This window comes from Paramisgurnus dabryanus, chromosome 14 (genome assembly GCF_030506205.2).
Source record: "Paramisgurnus dabryanus chromosome 14, PD_genome_1.1, whole genome shotgun sequence".
NCBI classification, from domain to species: domain Eukaryota; kingdom Metazoa; phylum Chordata; class Actinopteri; order Cypriniformes; family Cobitidae; genus Paramisgurnus; species Paramisgurnus dabryanus.
The window spans coordinates 34,181,034-34,196,626 of NC_133350.1; the positions used below are offsets into that span (position 1 = coordinate 34,181,034).

Consider the following 15,593-nt stretch of genomic DNA (forward strand, 5'->3'; position numbering starts at 1 on the left):
TGCAGGTCCTGCTCAGAGTATTTACAGTCACGGTAAACACAGGATGATAATGGAACATGACATAAGAGTAACACTGTACATGAAGTGACAGCTACGCATGCCCCATTTGAGAAGAATTGAAAGAGAAAATAAAAGTAAAATTGATTATATAGGTATGGTGAAAACGGCATGGTGTGGTGGTTTTCTGAGCATCAGAATGAAATCGGGCTCAAGACAGACACCCCTGTGGCACACCATTTTTCATTTATTTTCAAAAAAATAAACCAAGAATTTCTTACAGAAGGGCATCTGAAATTGTTCAGAATCTCACAAAAATGTGTGGATTACCCTAAGATCATTTAATTTAACCCTGTATTTGTCATTTAGAACTATAAAAGACTTATTATGTAAATTGTTATTTATTATGTAAAAAAAAACATATACCATTTATTTTTCACAGTACCATATTGTCCAGAATATAAGACAAAATATTTTCATTGAAATACCCGTCAATAAACGATGCCAATATATATTTTAGCTCTAGATAATTACAATTTCAATCATACTCTACACCTGCAAAAAACAGTTGGTGGTGCCGAATACACAAACAAGAACTAAAGCTGGACTAAGTCTGGACTAAAGCAACCTGATAAACTGTAAGGTAGACTTCTACTGTTAATGAAATATTAATAGGCTACGTGTTTTTTCACAATGAAATGGACGGCCCAAGCTAATTTTTATTAAATCCAAATGAACTGCAGGTTATTTAGGTGGTTTCAACAGATTCACGCGTGTTGTCATGGTTACTCGTCCGGACAGAAATTAATTCCGGTCTCTGTTTCTTTAATGTTCGGACTGGTGGCTAAAGTAAACTCTGGAACAAAGATCTTGTTGAAAATAACAAATGTTTTGGTTTCCTCAAGACGAGGGATCAAAGCGATCATGGATCACTGTTACTGCTCTTTGTGGAGAGGTGTACCATCCTAAATGCTTAATCTTAATACAAAGATACATCTCCATCCACATGCGCATCTGTCATTTTGGTTTTGATTTTAAAACATGCAGGAATAAGAAAATAAAGTGCAGGCTGCGCAGAGCAATAAGACATGAAACAAACTTGTTTGTGCTGGCTGACAGACGTGCAAGTGCGATACATCTACAGAATTCCAGTTTTAAAAATATCTGTTTTGACAAGAATTCCTGCAGATATAATTTGTTAGTGAAAGTTTGATTTAATGTTGGGGAAAAACATCTGGGGCCGGATTCACAAAACATTCTTAAGAAGAAAAATCTTCTTAACTGCCATTTTTATCTTAAATTCAAGCTTAAGAAAAAAGTTAAGAATATTTTGTATTCTCAAAAAAGCTTCTTAAGAAAGTTCTTATTTTTTTCCTTAAGTATGTTCTTAAGAAAAAACTTAAGAAGAATTCCAATTCTCGAAAAATAAACTGTCTTAAATAACATCTTTAAGTTAGGATAACCTTACAGTAGTCTTAAATCTCAAAATGTAAGATGTTTTATAAGTTAATGTGATTGTTTTAAATGTGACATGTTTTATTTTGTAGTCTGAAATGAAAATTTAATCAGTTTACTTCACATAGATTAGTTTAAAGAGGAATTCCACACTCATATAATGAAGTTTAATGGCTTAATCAGTAATATGTCATGAAACACAAATATGTATTAGTGTTTTAATAATATTAGCAAACATTTAACTTCCTCCATAATAGCCTACATTCATTGTGAAATTACTTAACCACTCAGTCCCTCTAAGCGGGAGGCGATCCGGTAATCGCTCCGTCATGTGAGTCGAGGGCTGCGGAACCGCGGACACGCTTCACCCTCCACGTCCGTCTTTTGACGCATGAGCGTGTGTCGCGGGAGACGAAGCCGTGGGCACGGAGAGTGAAGCACGCACACACAGCCAGAGCGCTCGACCCGCATGACGGACCGATTGGGACATTATGGAATTATATTTACGCACCGCACCGCCTTACTAGCTGGCCTCTGTTACAACAGCGAATAACATCATGTAGTAATGCATCACTAGTTTGTATCGCGTTAATAATCGCAAGGTAGTCAAAAGATTAATGGATAAGTGTATTGTTACCTCATTAGTAGGGTATCTTAAACCAGTATCTTAATTCATTTAAAAGCTTGTCATTTTATTCTTAAGACACAAATTTAAGATATTCTTAAGAACAAAATTGAGAACTTCTTAAGAAATTTTCAAGAATTGCACTTAGGAACATTCTTACGCACTTCTTATAATTTTTCTTAAGAACTTTCTTATTTTTTGTCTTAAGAATGTTTTCGTGAATCCGGCCCCTGATGTCTAACATTATATTAGATCTGCATTACAGTAGTAATAAAACTGTCTGTCTCTTTTTGAAAGACATGAGTTGGTCTTTAAAAGGCATTTTTCCAAAAGGTACACAAAAGGTCATATAATCAAGGTTGTCTTATATTCGACCAATACGGTAGTTTTTTGCATTAAGAAAATTAGAATTTAGGGAAGAAATGGCTCAAAAAATAATATTTAAAGCAAAATATAATAAATTTTCTCTTTGTACTGTATGTTGAAGTTAAATATGAACCGGACACGTTCTTATCAGGTTTCGTGATGTTTTGTAAGAAAGGCTGCTCTGGACTGAGTTTGTGCATTAGTCACATTTTTAGCCTACCTTCAGTCGCCTGCGGTTAGTCCTCACATACCAGTTGGTGAGCATATCCACAAATTTGACAAGCCTGGGAACCACAGTATAGAGTCTGAAGGCTGAAAATACAAGCACGCAAAAACAGACATCATCTATTTCAGACCATCTAAGGTTCAGATTGAGGAGTTACACATCATTATCTGGTGTGGTGGGTGTGAAAAACCAAGTGTGTGATCTCAGACCTGTGCCTGGTTTTACTCACCTCCCATCTCATCTCTGAAGAACTGAATGAGTGATTGAGTGAAAGACTGGATCCATTTGTCCATGATGTTTTCGCTCAAGCTGGCTGTCCTCTCGTTGTACAGAAACTCTATGGACTCTTCCTAATGAGTACAGTTACCAAACAGACGTGAGACAAAACTGGACTCAGTAAGCAGGCTCTGTTTCCTGATGCTGTGCACTACTTTAGAGGTGAGCTCTGTTTAAAAAGTGCAAGTAATTATTGGGCCCTATCTTGCAGCCAGCGCAATTGAATTTGTCAGTGACGCATGTATCATTCGTATTTTGCACCGGCGCACAGCGGGTTTTTCCCTCCACAGACGCACGTCGGCAAACTAGGGAATGAACTTGCGCTCCCTGGGCGGTTCAGCGCAAAAAAGGAGGCGTGTTCTGGCGCAAACCATCCCTGGTGCTATTTTGCAGTTTCAAAAAACAATTGCGCCACTGACCAGAAAAAAAAAAGTTCAAAGTCAGTGGCGCGTTGTGCGTTGTTCATTATGCTATTTTAAGGGCGCATGCTTGACCATAATGTATAGCATGCACAACGCGCATACACTTTGCTTATCTAATCTACACAGATGCAACAGTTATTTTTGCAAATCATAAATTGTTACAATAAAAAATATTAACACATGAGATAAGGAAAAAAATAGTGGTGAGCATTGTGGTGATAGTTTTTATTTATTGTGTGGCTGCGTTAAAAAATTCTCATGCAAATAACGATTAAAATATTTTGATAAGTTTGTTGTGTGGCTGTACTACGTTTATTTTATGTAAATAATAATTAAAATGTTTTCATAAGAAACCTTAATGAATATGAACTTGATTTGTAAGAGTACTTTGGGGTTGGACCTTGGTTGCGTTTCTTGGGTCCGATTTCAAAGCCCCCAAAAACCCTTTCACAGTGAGGGTGGACACAGCAATGTCCTCTGCTGGCGTCAGGTCCTGAGGCAGATCCACCTCCCGTTATACGGCGTGCCCGATTTATGCTGGCAAGCTTGGGATTCCCCCGTCTCCTGACATCATTGTAGTGCTTGGCGCAACGATGGGGATGCCAGCTGATGAGACTGTGGCTATTTCCTCTCACGCCTGTTTAACCGACGCTGATTGGGCGGGTTTCTCCTATCCCCATACAAAACAACTTCTCTGTCTTTGACTGCTCTTACAAGAACGTCGGTCTCCTCGGCTGTGAACCGCTCCTGGCGTGCGCCTGGTAAATCCATCATAATAATAGCAACCTGCCATGGAACTTGCGCCCTTGCGTTTAAAGGGAATGTTGGATAGCGTTCTGATTGGTTTATTTGACGTTACGCCCAAACCACACCTATGAATAATGAAGCTACTTCAGACCAACCTCTTATTGATTTGCGCCCGGCGCAAGAGTTATTTCTCACGCCGGGAAAATAGCAACAGCGCCCAAGATCCGCCCACAAACTCACTTGCGCTTTGCGCTTCGTACTTGCGTTTCAGATCGTTAAAATAGGGCCCTTTGTCTGATAACTCGTTAACAAATGACACCAGATATAGTCTACAGGTCACATTGGCAATACTGTTTAATGGAGTAAAGAGAGTGGCTGCAATTGATTCCTCCACAAACTGTAACCACAGGGATCGCACAGAAGCCTATGTATTGCTTTTTGTGGTGTGTGTTTGAATTCCAGAGCCTCAGTACATACAAAGGCTTTAAGAAGGGATGTTTGTATCAGATCATGTACCTTGTGCAACCTTTGGATGTTCTGCACCAAGAAGCGATATGCGTTGTACCAGGGTAGGAAGACATCTTTGAGCACATCTCTCACCCCCTCTTCTTTGAAGCGAAGGTTTTCAGCACGGACCACAGGAGAGTTGATCAGATACAGTCTATTGGGAAAGAAACAGTGTGAATTTGACACTTTCGGATGAATAAGACCAGTGAGCCAAGGCTAAAAGAGAATGAGGAAGATCATTCAACTTCAAGAGGAGCTTTAGGACTTTATATCAAAGAATATCCTTACTGATGTCAAAGAAGCTACATTTAATTATGTTGCCAAAAACTAAGAACAAAATCAAAAGAAAATTTGATTCATGATACTTTTAACCATAAATGTATTTAGCTAGATGTAGATTTTATTATTGTACCCTTGCCAAGACCCAGTCAATCCTTAAACTATGACAAAGAGAAATAACTTTTAATTGATGCTTTTTGCAGACTATTTAGTGTAATTTTTATTTAACAGAGAGGTGTCTCTCACCAAAAAAAACATAATTCCCCAATTTTAACTACAGAACTAGGTTCTAGTATACAGAACCTGCTAGAAATACTGGAACTTTTGTACCAACGTCACTAAATTAAAAAAACACATGTAACAAATACAAGTATTAGAAGTGCTAATTCTGTTCTTGTTTAAAGCATTGTTTTTGGACTGCAAATGGTCTATACGGTGTCTAAACTCCAAATTTTTTGTTTATTAGCATTAGTCAATCAACAAAGTGACAACAACTTGTTTTTCATGCGTCCGAGGTGATTATAGTCTAATACTGTAAATGCATGATTTGTAAGATGCAATAATTTATTTATTTTTTCAGTTTCTAAGTTGGGTGTGTAAGATACCAAACCCAATGTTATGTCATGTTAATCAGTGTCTTGTTGACTAAAACATAGCATCATTTTTTAAATATGTCTGCAGCTCTTGGAAAATTTTTGGGGGGCTTGAAAAATTTTTTAACCAGCACTTACAATATGAAAACAGTTAACGTTGGCGTAATTCTTGACATTGTTTTAAATAGGCTACACACTAATGATTGCTGGCTGCCAACAAAATAAATGTGCCTGTCTTATCAAAAATTGTGTGTCAAAATTTATTTTTGTTCATATCTATAATATCCATTTATAATTGAACTATGGTTAGATGAGGGATGAATAGTGTGGATACCTGTCAATTATAGACATATATAAACAATATCCACTTCAAGTATATAGACAAAATAGTAATATTTGAAATATTTGCCTGCAAACTTAATTTTTAGCAAGTGTTACAACTAACCTCAGCCTGTTACAATTAACCCCACCTATGGGGTAAGTTGTAACGTTTGCACTTATGTCACATTTGGTGTAATTGTCTAAGAGTGGTAAGTAATAGAAACAAACTTCAAATGTTCATTTGTAGCAGAGATGTGTGTGTTGCTTGTGTAAAAATATAATTAATCAAACTCAAAAAAATTTTAATGATTGAGCCAAAACCAAAAAGCATTAGGTTGTGTCCCGCTCTCCACTACCTTCTGACACATTAAATGTTATTGTGCCAACCACACATCTTACTGCGTTGCATGTTTAATTGTGACACAAGTCATCGGACACATGACTGCTAAAGCAATCTATAATCAAGTGCTTAACCAGGTGAAACTAAAATCTCAGTGAACAAAAACAACATTACAGCCAACAAATGAGGGAATACATTTTTCAATTGAAAGTGCTATATAAGTTCAACATTTTTAAATGCGTTTAAGCCTAAAAGAATGCAAACATATTAAACAGTTCTCTTGCTTAATTACTGCTTTAATTCCCGTTAGCCTGGTTTAGATCGTATCTAACCAATCGATATCACTTTGTTTATGTAAATGAGGAAGAGTCACATCACTCCCCCGTTAAATACGGCGTACCTCAGGGATCAGTTCTAGGCCCTATCCTATTCTCGTTATATATGTTACCTCTAGGAGACATTATCAGGAAACATAACATAAGTTTTCACTGCTATGCGGATGATACCCAGCTTTACATCTCGTCACATCCTAGCGAAACCCACCAGTTTGCTAAGCTAACAGACTGCATTAGTGATATTAGGGACTGGATGGCACATAACTTTCTTATGCTAAACTCCAATAAGACAGAGATACTTATTATTGAACCAAATCGCTCCAAACATAATATGTCAGATTACAAGTTGCCCATAGATGGCTGCACGGTGGTGCCATCTTCCACGGTTAAGAATTTAGGCGTAATGTTTGACAGCAATCTATCTTTCGATAGTCATATCTCCAACGTCTGCCGCACAGCATTTTTCCATCTTAGAAATATCTCAAAAATACGCCATATGCTGTCTGCATCAGATGCAGAAAAGCTTATCCATGCTTTTATGACCTCTAGAATAGACTATTGTAACTCGTTACTCGGGGGATGCCATGCAAATCAGGTAAACAAGCTACAGCTGGTTCAAAACGCCGCCGCAAGAGTGCTTACTCGATCTAAAAAGTATGACCACATTACTCCAATTCTGGCATCTTTACACTGGCTACCAGTTAAATATCGCATACAATTTAAAATATTACTAATCACCTACAAAGCCTTAAATGGCCTAGCGCCCTCGTATATAAAAGAACTACTATCAGAATACAATCCACCACGTAAACTGCGATCACAAAATTCGGGTTACTTAATTATCCCTAGAATATCAAAAGTGTCTAAAGGTGGTAGATCCTTTTCCTACTTAGCCCCTAAGCTCTGGAATGATTTACCAAATAATGTTCGAGTATCAGACACAGTCGAACAATTTAAATCTAAACTTAAGACATTCTTCTTTAACAAAGCATTCACATAGAATGTCCAGTAAATGTACTTTTCCCGCAGTAGTTATTTTGTCTAGAACAAAACACTCACATACCTCATACAGGTAATTTACTCTTGCCGCAATAGTTAGCCTGTCTGGAACCGAGCTGAATTAAACCACTATAATGTATGACACTTGCATTACATGCGAACGGCCCCTACGCTAATAGAATTCTGTTTTTGTCTCCCTGTCTCGTCCTCGACTCTGAGGACAATGAGACAAACAGACCCAGTTCCTGTTGCTGTGAAGGTCATCGCACCACTAATCAACTGGCTGTCCTTCAACGTGATGCCCAACCGATGCGCGACCAACGGCCACCGGCTGAACCAGTTTAATCCGCTTACACGCTTCCTATCCCTACCGTGTCTATATATTATAAATATAAATATTAATTTCTCCCTAGGGTTTTTTGTCCTTCTAGGATTTTTTCCCATTGGGTTTTCTCCTAGGGGGTTTTTTAGTCCCAGGGAGAGTCAGCCAACTTTGGCTTAACTTAGCACTTTACTGTATACGTTACATTATTAATATGCTCGCTTACACGTTTTTTATCCTTAGCCGCTATATTCTACTTCTTATACTATGTATTGATTTTCAATGTTCTCCTCTACATCTACTCATGTAAAGCTGCTTTGCAACAATTAACAATTGTGAAAAGCGCTATATAAATAAAATTGAATTGAATTGAATTGAATAGATGCAAAAAAAAATTATGTTTCAGGGTAATTTGGCAGGTGTGTCAATGTGGCTTAAACTATTCTCCATTGTAGGATCAATAAACACTTATTGCATTTATCCAATAACACAAAAAAGCAAGAAGGAAACGTTTTTAGTGTGTATTGCACCATATGGATAGATATTAATATATTTTATTAATTATCCATATGGCCATGCCACAACTATGCTTCCGGGCATTTTTAATGTGGCAAATACATTTTTATTAGGACAGACTCTGATATCATTATCTCTGTTATTATTAACTAGAAAAAAACCCTACAAGCATTTTCATGGTGATGTTATTTAGTGCTGTAATACATTAATGCGTTGTGCTTACCGGAGCGCATCAGCGCCGTAGTTCTGCACGATTAAGTTTGGATCTGGATAATTCTTCTTACGTTTACTCATTTTCTGTCCATCACTGCACACAAAAAAACATTCAGTGTTTTCATGTCACTGTGTTTTTAACACGCGTGCTGAAGCAGTACTGTATTACTGCCTTAGGGTCCGCAGACTGTGAATCTGACAGCACTTGAGGCTAAACATTATGAAATCCTACATTAAACACAAGAATTACCTTGCAAGAACAAGACCGTTGACGATCACATTCTTGAATGGGGGTTTCCCAAATAGGGCAGTGGACAGCACAAGTAATGTGTAGAACCTAAAGAATCAACATTATTATTCAATAACAAATGAATGTTGCATCCTCTAGATTTCATCTTGGTAAAGAACAGCAGGGTTAAAAATAACAAGAGGTCTGAGGACAGAAATTCTGTGGGATGTAAAAAAATTTTTTTTAAATATTTAACAGATTCAAAAGATGCCAACACACTGTTGAACCGCTTTGGCATGACACCATAACATCATAAACTGCCCCATGCTTGCAGGTTCCTCACCATCCTCTGGTCTGATCGATGCCCTCAGCGATGAAATCTGCCGGGAAGGTATCCTCAAATTCTCGCTTGTTCTCAAACGGGTAGTGCGCCTGGGCGTAAGGCATGCTGCCGCTCTCAAACCAGCAGTCGAACACTTCAGAGACCCTCTTAAGTTGACCCTTTCCACAGCGAGAGGGGATAGTCAGACGGTCGATGCTAAAACACACACAGATCAACATACGATCAGACTTTGAGTGTAACAGGATTATGTGTTATGTCTTTAATGAAGCAGATGAGCATTAAAGTCGCCCTGTATCCCATAATTATATTACTTAAACTCATCTTTTAGCATTTCTAAAAGCATATTTAAAAGTTTTTTTCTGAGTTTCTCAGAGAAAAATTGCAAAGAGTTTGAAGTTATCATCATCTACAGTGCATAATATCATCCAAAGATTCAGAGAATCTGGAACAATCTCTGTGCGTAAGGGTCAAGGCTGGAAAACCATACTGTACTGGATGCCCGTGATCTTCAGGCCTTTAGACGACACTGCATCACATACATGAATGCTACTGTAATGGAAATCACAACATGGGCTCAGGAATACTTCCAGTAAACATTGTCAGTAAAGACAATCCACCGTGCCATTTGCCATTGCCGGCTAAAACTCTATAGGTAAAAAAGCCATATCTAAACATGACCCAGAAGCGCAGACGGTTTTCCTGGGCCGAGGCTCATTTAAAATGGATGGTGACAAAGTGAAAAAATGTTTTGTGGTCCGACGAATCAAAATTTAAAGTTCTTTTTGGAAAACTGCGACACCATTTCATCCGGACTAAAGAGGACAAGGACAACCCAAGATGTTATTAGCGCTCCTTTCAGAAACCTGCATCTCTGATGGTTTGGGGTTGCATGAGTGCGTGTGGCACGGGCAGCTTACAAATCTGGAAAGGCACCATCAATGCTAGAAGGTTTATCCAAGTTCTAGAACAACATATACTCCCAATCAGACGTAGTCTCTTTCAGGGAAGACCTTGCATTTTCCAACTTGACAATGTCCGACCACATACTGCATCAATTACAACATCATGGCTGCGTAGAAAAACGATCCGGGTACTGAAATGGCCCGCCTGCAGTCCAGATCTTTCACCCATGGAAAACATTTGGTGCATCATAAAGTGGAAGATGCAACAAAGTAGACCTAAGACAGTTGAGCAACTAGAAGCCTGTATTAGACAAGAATGAGAAATTATTCCTATTTCTAAACATTACCACTGCAGATGATGATAACTTCAAACTCTTTGAATTTTTTCTCTTGAGAAACTCGGAAAACTATTTTTTGCTGCAGCATTGGGGGAATTGGTGATTCTCTGCCCATCTTGACATCTGACAGACACTGCCACTCTGACAGGCTCTTTTAATACCCAATCATGTTGCCAATTGACCTAATAAGTTGCAAATTGGTCCTTCAGCTGTTCCCTATATGTACATGTAACTTTTCCGGCCCCTATTGCTACCTGTCCCAACTTTTTTTTGAATGTGTAGCTCTCATGAAATCCAAAATGAGCCAATATTTGCCATTACATTTCAAAATGTATCACTTTTAACATTTGATATGTTATCTATATTCTATTTGTGAATAAAATATCAGTTTATGAGATTTGTTAATTATTCCTTTCTCCTTCAGAACTGCCTTAATTCTACGTGGCATTGATTCAACAAGGTGCTGAAAGCATTCTTTAGAAATGTTGGCCCATATTGATAGGATAGCATCTTGCAGTTGATGGAGATTTATGGGATGTACATTCAGAGCACGAAGCTCCCGTTCCACCACATCTCAAAGATCCTCTATTGGGTTGAGATCTGGTGACTGTGGGGGCCATTTTAGTACAGTGAACTCATTGTCATGTTCAAGAAACCAATTTGAAATGATTCAAGCTTTGTGACATGGTGTATTATCCTGCTGGAAGTAGCCATCAGAGGATGGGTACATGGTGGTCATAAAGGGATGGACATGGTCAGAAACAATGCTCAGGTAGGCTGTGGCATTTAAACGATGCCCAATTGGCACTAAGGAGTTTCAGTTTGGAGTTCAGGAGATTGTCTTGACCAGGACCACACCCCTAAATGCATTGAAGCAACTGCCATGTGATTGGTTGATTAGATAATTGCATTAATGAGAAATTGAACAGGTGTTCCTAATAATCCTTTAGGTGAGTAAATAGCTTTCGGTTGTTGTAACGTAGACTAACTGTGTTCCGTACACAACGATGTTCCTTACAGACGACCTTTAGCTGCCAATAACTCAATAAATAATTTGAGGTCACACACTAAATTTATATCTGTGTCATCATCATTTCCCCATCATTCATCCACGACCAGGAAAGGGTACCTCCTGCAAACTGTTTCAGTGATTATTCAGTAAGTCTGCAGGGTGCGCCCCCTGTGTTTGAAAACGGCCGGTGGGCAAGCTAATGCTAACAGACTGCAGCTTCGGGAGAGACAAGTGGGGTAGCAAAAATGGGGATTTCGGTTTAATTTATGCTTCACACTGTATTTACATCTTTATAAAATGAATTATATTTATCACAAATGGTTAAATAAATGTCCTTTTGTTGAAAAAAATATTTGAAATGGGAATATTTAATGTTTTAAGTCGGTTGCATCCGATGACCACATAGAGCCACTCGGACAGCACGTCTGTCTGCACCATCCTGTATGCAGTGATTATGTTTAACTTAACTTTCATTATGCTTTAACAAATTAAACAACAACACAATCAAGTAAAATAAAACATTATTTCATTTTTAATGTCCATTTTGGCAGCTGAAATCAAGTTTTTCGCTATGTACGGAACATCATTGTTTGCATGTACGGAACACCGTTTTCCCTTATAATCTTCCATACACAGGCGGAGGAGGTACTTTTTTTCACTTTTCTCAAAAACTACTGCTCCAAAAGACATCAATCAAACTGTGACTTATACAATAGGCCTTCCCCCCGGAGAATGCGCACAGAAACATGCTTATTTTGAGCAAGTTGCTTCGAGGAGTAGACGAAAGCTTCCGGAAAAGCCAGAAAGTGTATGGAACACAGTTAGACTACGTTATAAATCTCAATTAAAAGTTCTTCTGTTTTGAGGACCAGACAAAAGAATCTGATTTCTATGACGTGTTGTTACCTGTGGATGGATGTGTAAAGTGACTCACCTCTCCCTGTGAAGATCAGTTACTTTAACTCCTGTCAGTTCCTCAAGTTCAGCCATGGAGCCCACACACACCACCTAAACATGGCCAAAAACAGAATAGCAAATAATGATAGTCATGGATACGATAAAAAAAAACATCTTCTGAAGATAGATGTGATGCTGCTCTTTAGATCAATGGCCAATGAAGTGAGACCGATAGAGCCATCAACCAGCACATTTTATTAGAAGATCAATTTCTAAACCTTTGAGAAGACAGATCAGGTGCTATATTTTTCTTGTAAAAGTTCTTGAGAAACATTTATTATAACAAAACAAATGCAGAGGTTAAACGCTTGGTAACAATAAAAACAATTCTGTATTGAGATACATATAACGCTTCATATATAGGTTCAAAAGTGGTTTGGTGATGGCTGCCTGCTCATGCAAACTGCTAAACCCACTAGTTATGTTACATGCAAATAAATAATCCATTTGTGATTGAATTAATGGCTCCATCTAACTGAAAAGCCTTCATGTAAACACCTTAATTGATTTGATTGAGGTCCATCTTAAAAAAAAATATGGTGTAGACCAATCTGTGATTCAAAAGTCAGGAGAAAACTGCATCTAAATGCGTGAATTGTCTTCTTTTCTCAAAGCTGGAGCAATGCTAGGTGATTGTGTACTTGGTCAAGTTAAAACATAGCAGCCAAACTACATAATGGCCTCTAGATATGTTTTGTGTTTGTCATTCAATGTAAGTCTACTTCTTTTATTGCACAGGAAGTAAAGGTAATAACTCGAATCTCCTTTACCAAGCCACAAGACTTGAGGTATTATTCATGTTTGTAGCATTCTAAGAACAAGTCATAATATAATATATAATATAATTATAAAATTGCATGACCTTATAAATGTACCATTAATACACATAACATATACACAAATAACATGACATGCTGATTTCTGTACAAATCTTGCAGCGGTCAAAAACCAGGACAACCTTCATTTTCACCAGGTGGGCAGTGAAGTTTACTACAAAAGTGTGTTACCAAAAGTGAGTGGCAAGGTTGGGCCGATGTCCCCGTTTTACGCTGGGCTCAGGTAATATGGCCCAGATAGAAACGCCTCGGCAGAGAGCAAGAGAGCTGCGCTTTTCTGGCCCCGCTACGCTCAGGGAGTCAGAGACACTCCAGAGAAACAACTCATTATGCTATTTTCAGGAAACAGGTCGTTGTCCTTCTTTTAGAGAAACTCATCTTTTGCGGGCAAAGACACCAACAACCCAATTCTGACTTCTCACAAGTTAAGATTTAAAGAAAAGCAGACAAACAAATGCATTTGATAGTTTCCTAATGTCTGAGATGGTCGACCCTTCGAAGAAGCTCAAACGGAAACCGTCATCATAAAACAAAACGCAAGTGACGTCATGACCTAAAAGCCATATTTGGGTCTCGTCTATATAAATCTGCATTAACCAAGCTCTTCATTTTTTTAGCCGTCATTCTCATTAGCTTCGTTTACATGCAACCACATAATAGGTTTGTAAACATATTGATGGCTTAGTCATATTGAAATTCCTTCATGTAAACACCTTAATCAATATGATTGGGGTCGATCGGATGTAAATTTGGATCGTATTGAAAGGTGTGGTGCAGTCCATTCTGTTATCTGATCATCAGGAGAAAAGTGTGCATGTAAACGCGTGAATCTTAGTATTTTCTCAATCAGATGCAAAAATACATTGTGCACATGCGCAGAAGAATTGTGCCTAAGACTTATATTTACCTCATATTTACATATAAGATGATTCTTGTTACAGAAACATGCAAAAGCAAGAAAACTGCAACACGCATTATTAAAGTAATGGGATCACGCCACATTCTGCAGCTTTCATATCTTTTTATAACTTTACGTAAAGGAATAAAAGTGCACGGTGCCTTTAAAAAAAATTCTTGGCCTATATCTAAAAACTTCTTAAGAACAACTTTCTCCATTTCCACTTTGACTTTGTACATTTATAATGAGATAAATCATGAACTGCTTTGTGCCGTGTTGCCAAGTCATCCTCCTTTTTTTTTCAGATTTGGGCTACTGTTTTAACTGCGGGTTAGAGATGAAAGGATTTTGTTTGTTAGTTATTGGTATTTGGGCTGTAAATAGTCATTGGGATGCTTTTGGGATAGTAATAAGGTCTATTGGGCGACCCTGGCTGTGCGCTTGCTCAGACAATTGGTTTGGATTATATAGAATGTACATGTTAACAAACAATTTAATCAGATTGCAATATTTAGGGTACATATAAACTGTACTGCCGTAACCTGCAATCGATATGAATTCAGTCAAATTGATAAAACTTTGTGCATGTAAACATAGCCATTGTTCTTAAAAAGCTCACTAATCTGTTACTGACCTCTTCAAAGTCGTCACTGACCCACAGCGGGATGGGTGTCCCCCAGTATCGGTTCCTGGAGACGGCCCAGTCTCGTGCATCCCTCAGCCAATTGCCAAACCGCTTCTCTTTCACGAACTCAGGAACCCTGTGTACAAAACAAACAGAAGTTGACTGAGAAATTCAGAAAGTGGTGTCACTCCTGTTTCAGAGTACCAAATACTGTTACGTTCATACACATACAGATTTTGTATCACACACAAAATGAGTTTTGAGGTCTGGAGGCAATCCAAATATTCTGCAACACTGTAGGCCGCTGATTGAATTTTGATATTTACTAGTGCTGGGCAAAGATTAATCGCGATTAATCGCATACAAAATAAAAGCGATTTTTTTGCATAATATATGTGCGTGTACTGTGTCTAATTATTGTGTATATTTAACCACACACACATTCATATATTCATTTCAGAATTGTTTTACTTATATATAATTTTTTTAAATTTATTTTTAATATAGAATATATAAAAATATAAATAAATATATATAAACATGTAAATGTTTCTTAAATACATACATGAATGTGTGTGTATTTATTTATACATAATAATTACACACAACACATACTCATATATTATGCCAAAAATCACTTTTATTTTGTATGCGATTAATCGCGATTAATCTTTGCCCAGCACTAATATTTACTTGAGCACACAAGTCTTTATTGCATTTAAAATTCACTGAACGGTTGCTTCTGTAAAACACTGTGTGACAAGGACATTATAAAAGTTTCCTGTAACACGACTGGTAAAGCATTGTGTTAGCAGTGCCAAGGATGTGGGTGAACACACATACTGATAAAATATATAACCTAAATGTGATGTGTCGATTTGGATTAAAATGTCTGCCAAATGTAAATGCACTAA

General features: G+C 37.7%; 1 protein-coding gene across 1 annotated transcript in view; it reads right to left on the reverse strand.

Moving 5' to 3' along the window:
• The window catches only part of iars1 (isoleucyl-tRNA synthetase 1), a 92,681-nt gene that overhangs the window by 35,104 nt on the left and 41,984 nt on the right, over nt 1-15,593 (reverse strand). The window contains exons 14-21 of the mRNA XM_065265944.2: nt 14,689-14,815; nt 12,298-12,371; nt 9,112-9,306; nt 8,790-8,876; nt 8,550-8,633; nt 4,631-4,775; nt 2,899-3,019; nt 2,664-2,755 (exon numbers count right to left, since the gene is read on the reverse strand). Coding sequence (XP_065122016.1) covers nt 2,664-2,755; nt 2,899-3,019; nt 4,631-4,775; nt 8,550-8,633; nt 8,790-8,876; nt 9,112-9,306; nt 12,298-12,371; nt 14,689-14,815 — 925 coding nt within the window. The remainder of the gene's footprint in view (nt 1-2,663; nt 2,756-2,898; nt 3,020-4,630; nt 4,776-8,549; nt 8,634-8,789; nt 8,877-9,111; nt 9,307-12,297; nt 12,372-14,688; nt 14,816-15,593) is intronic.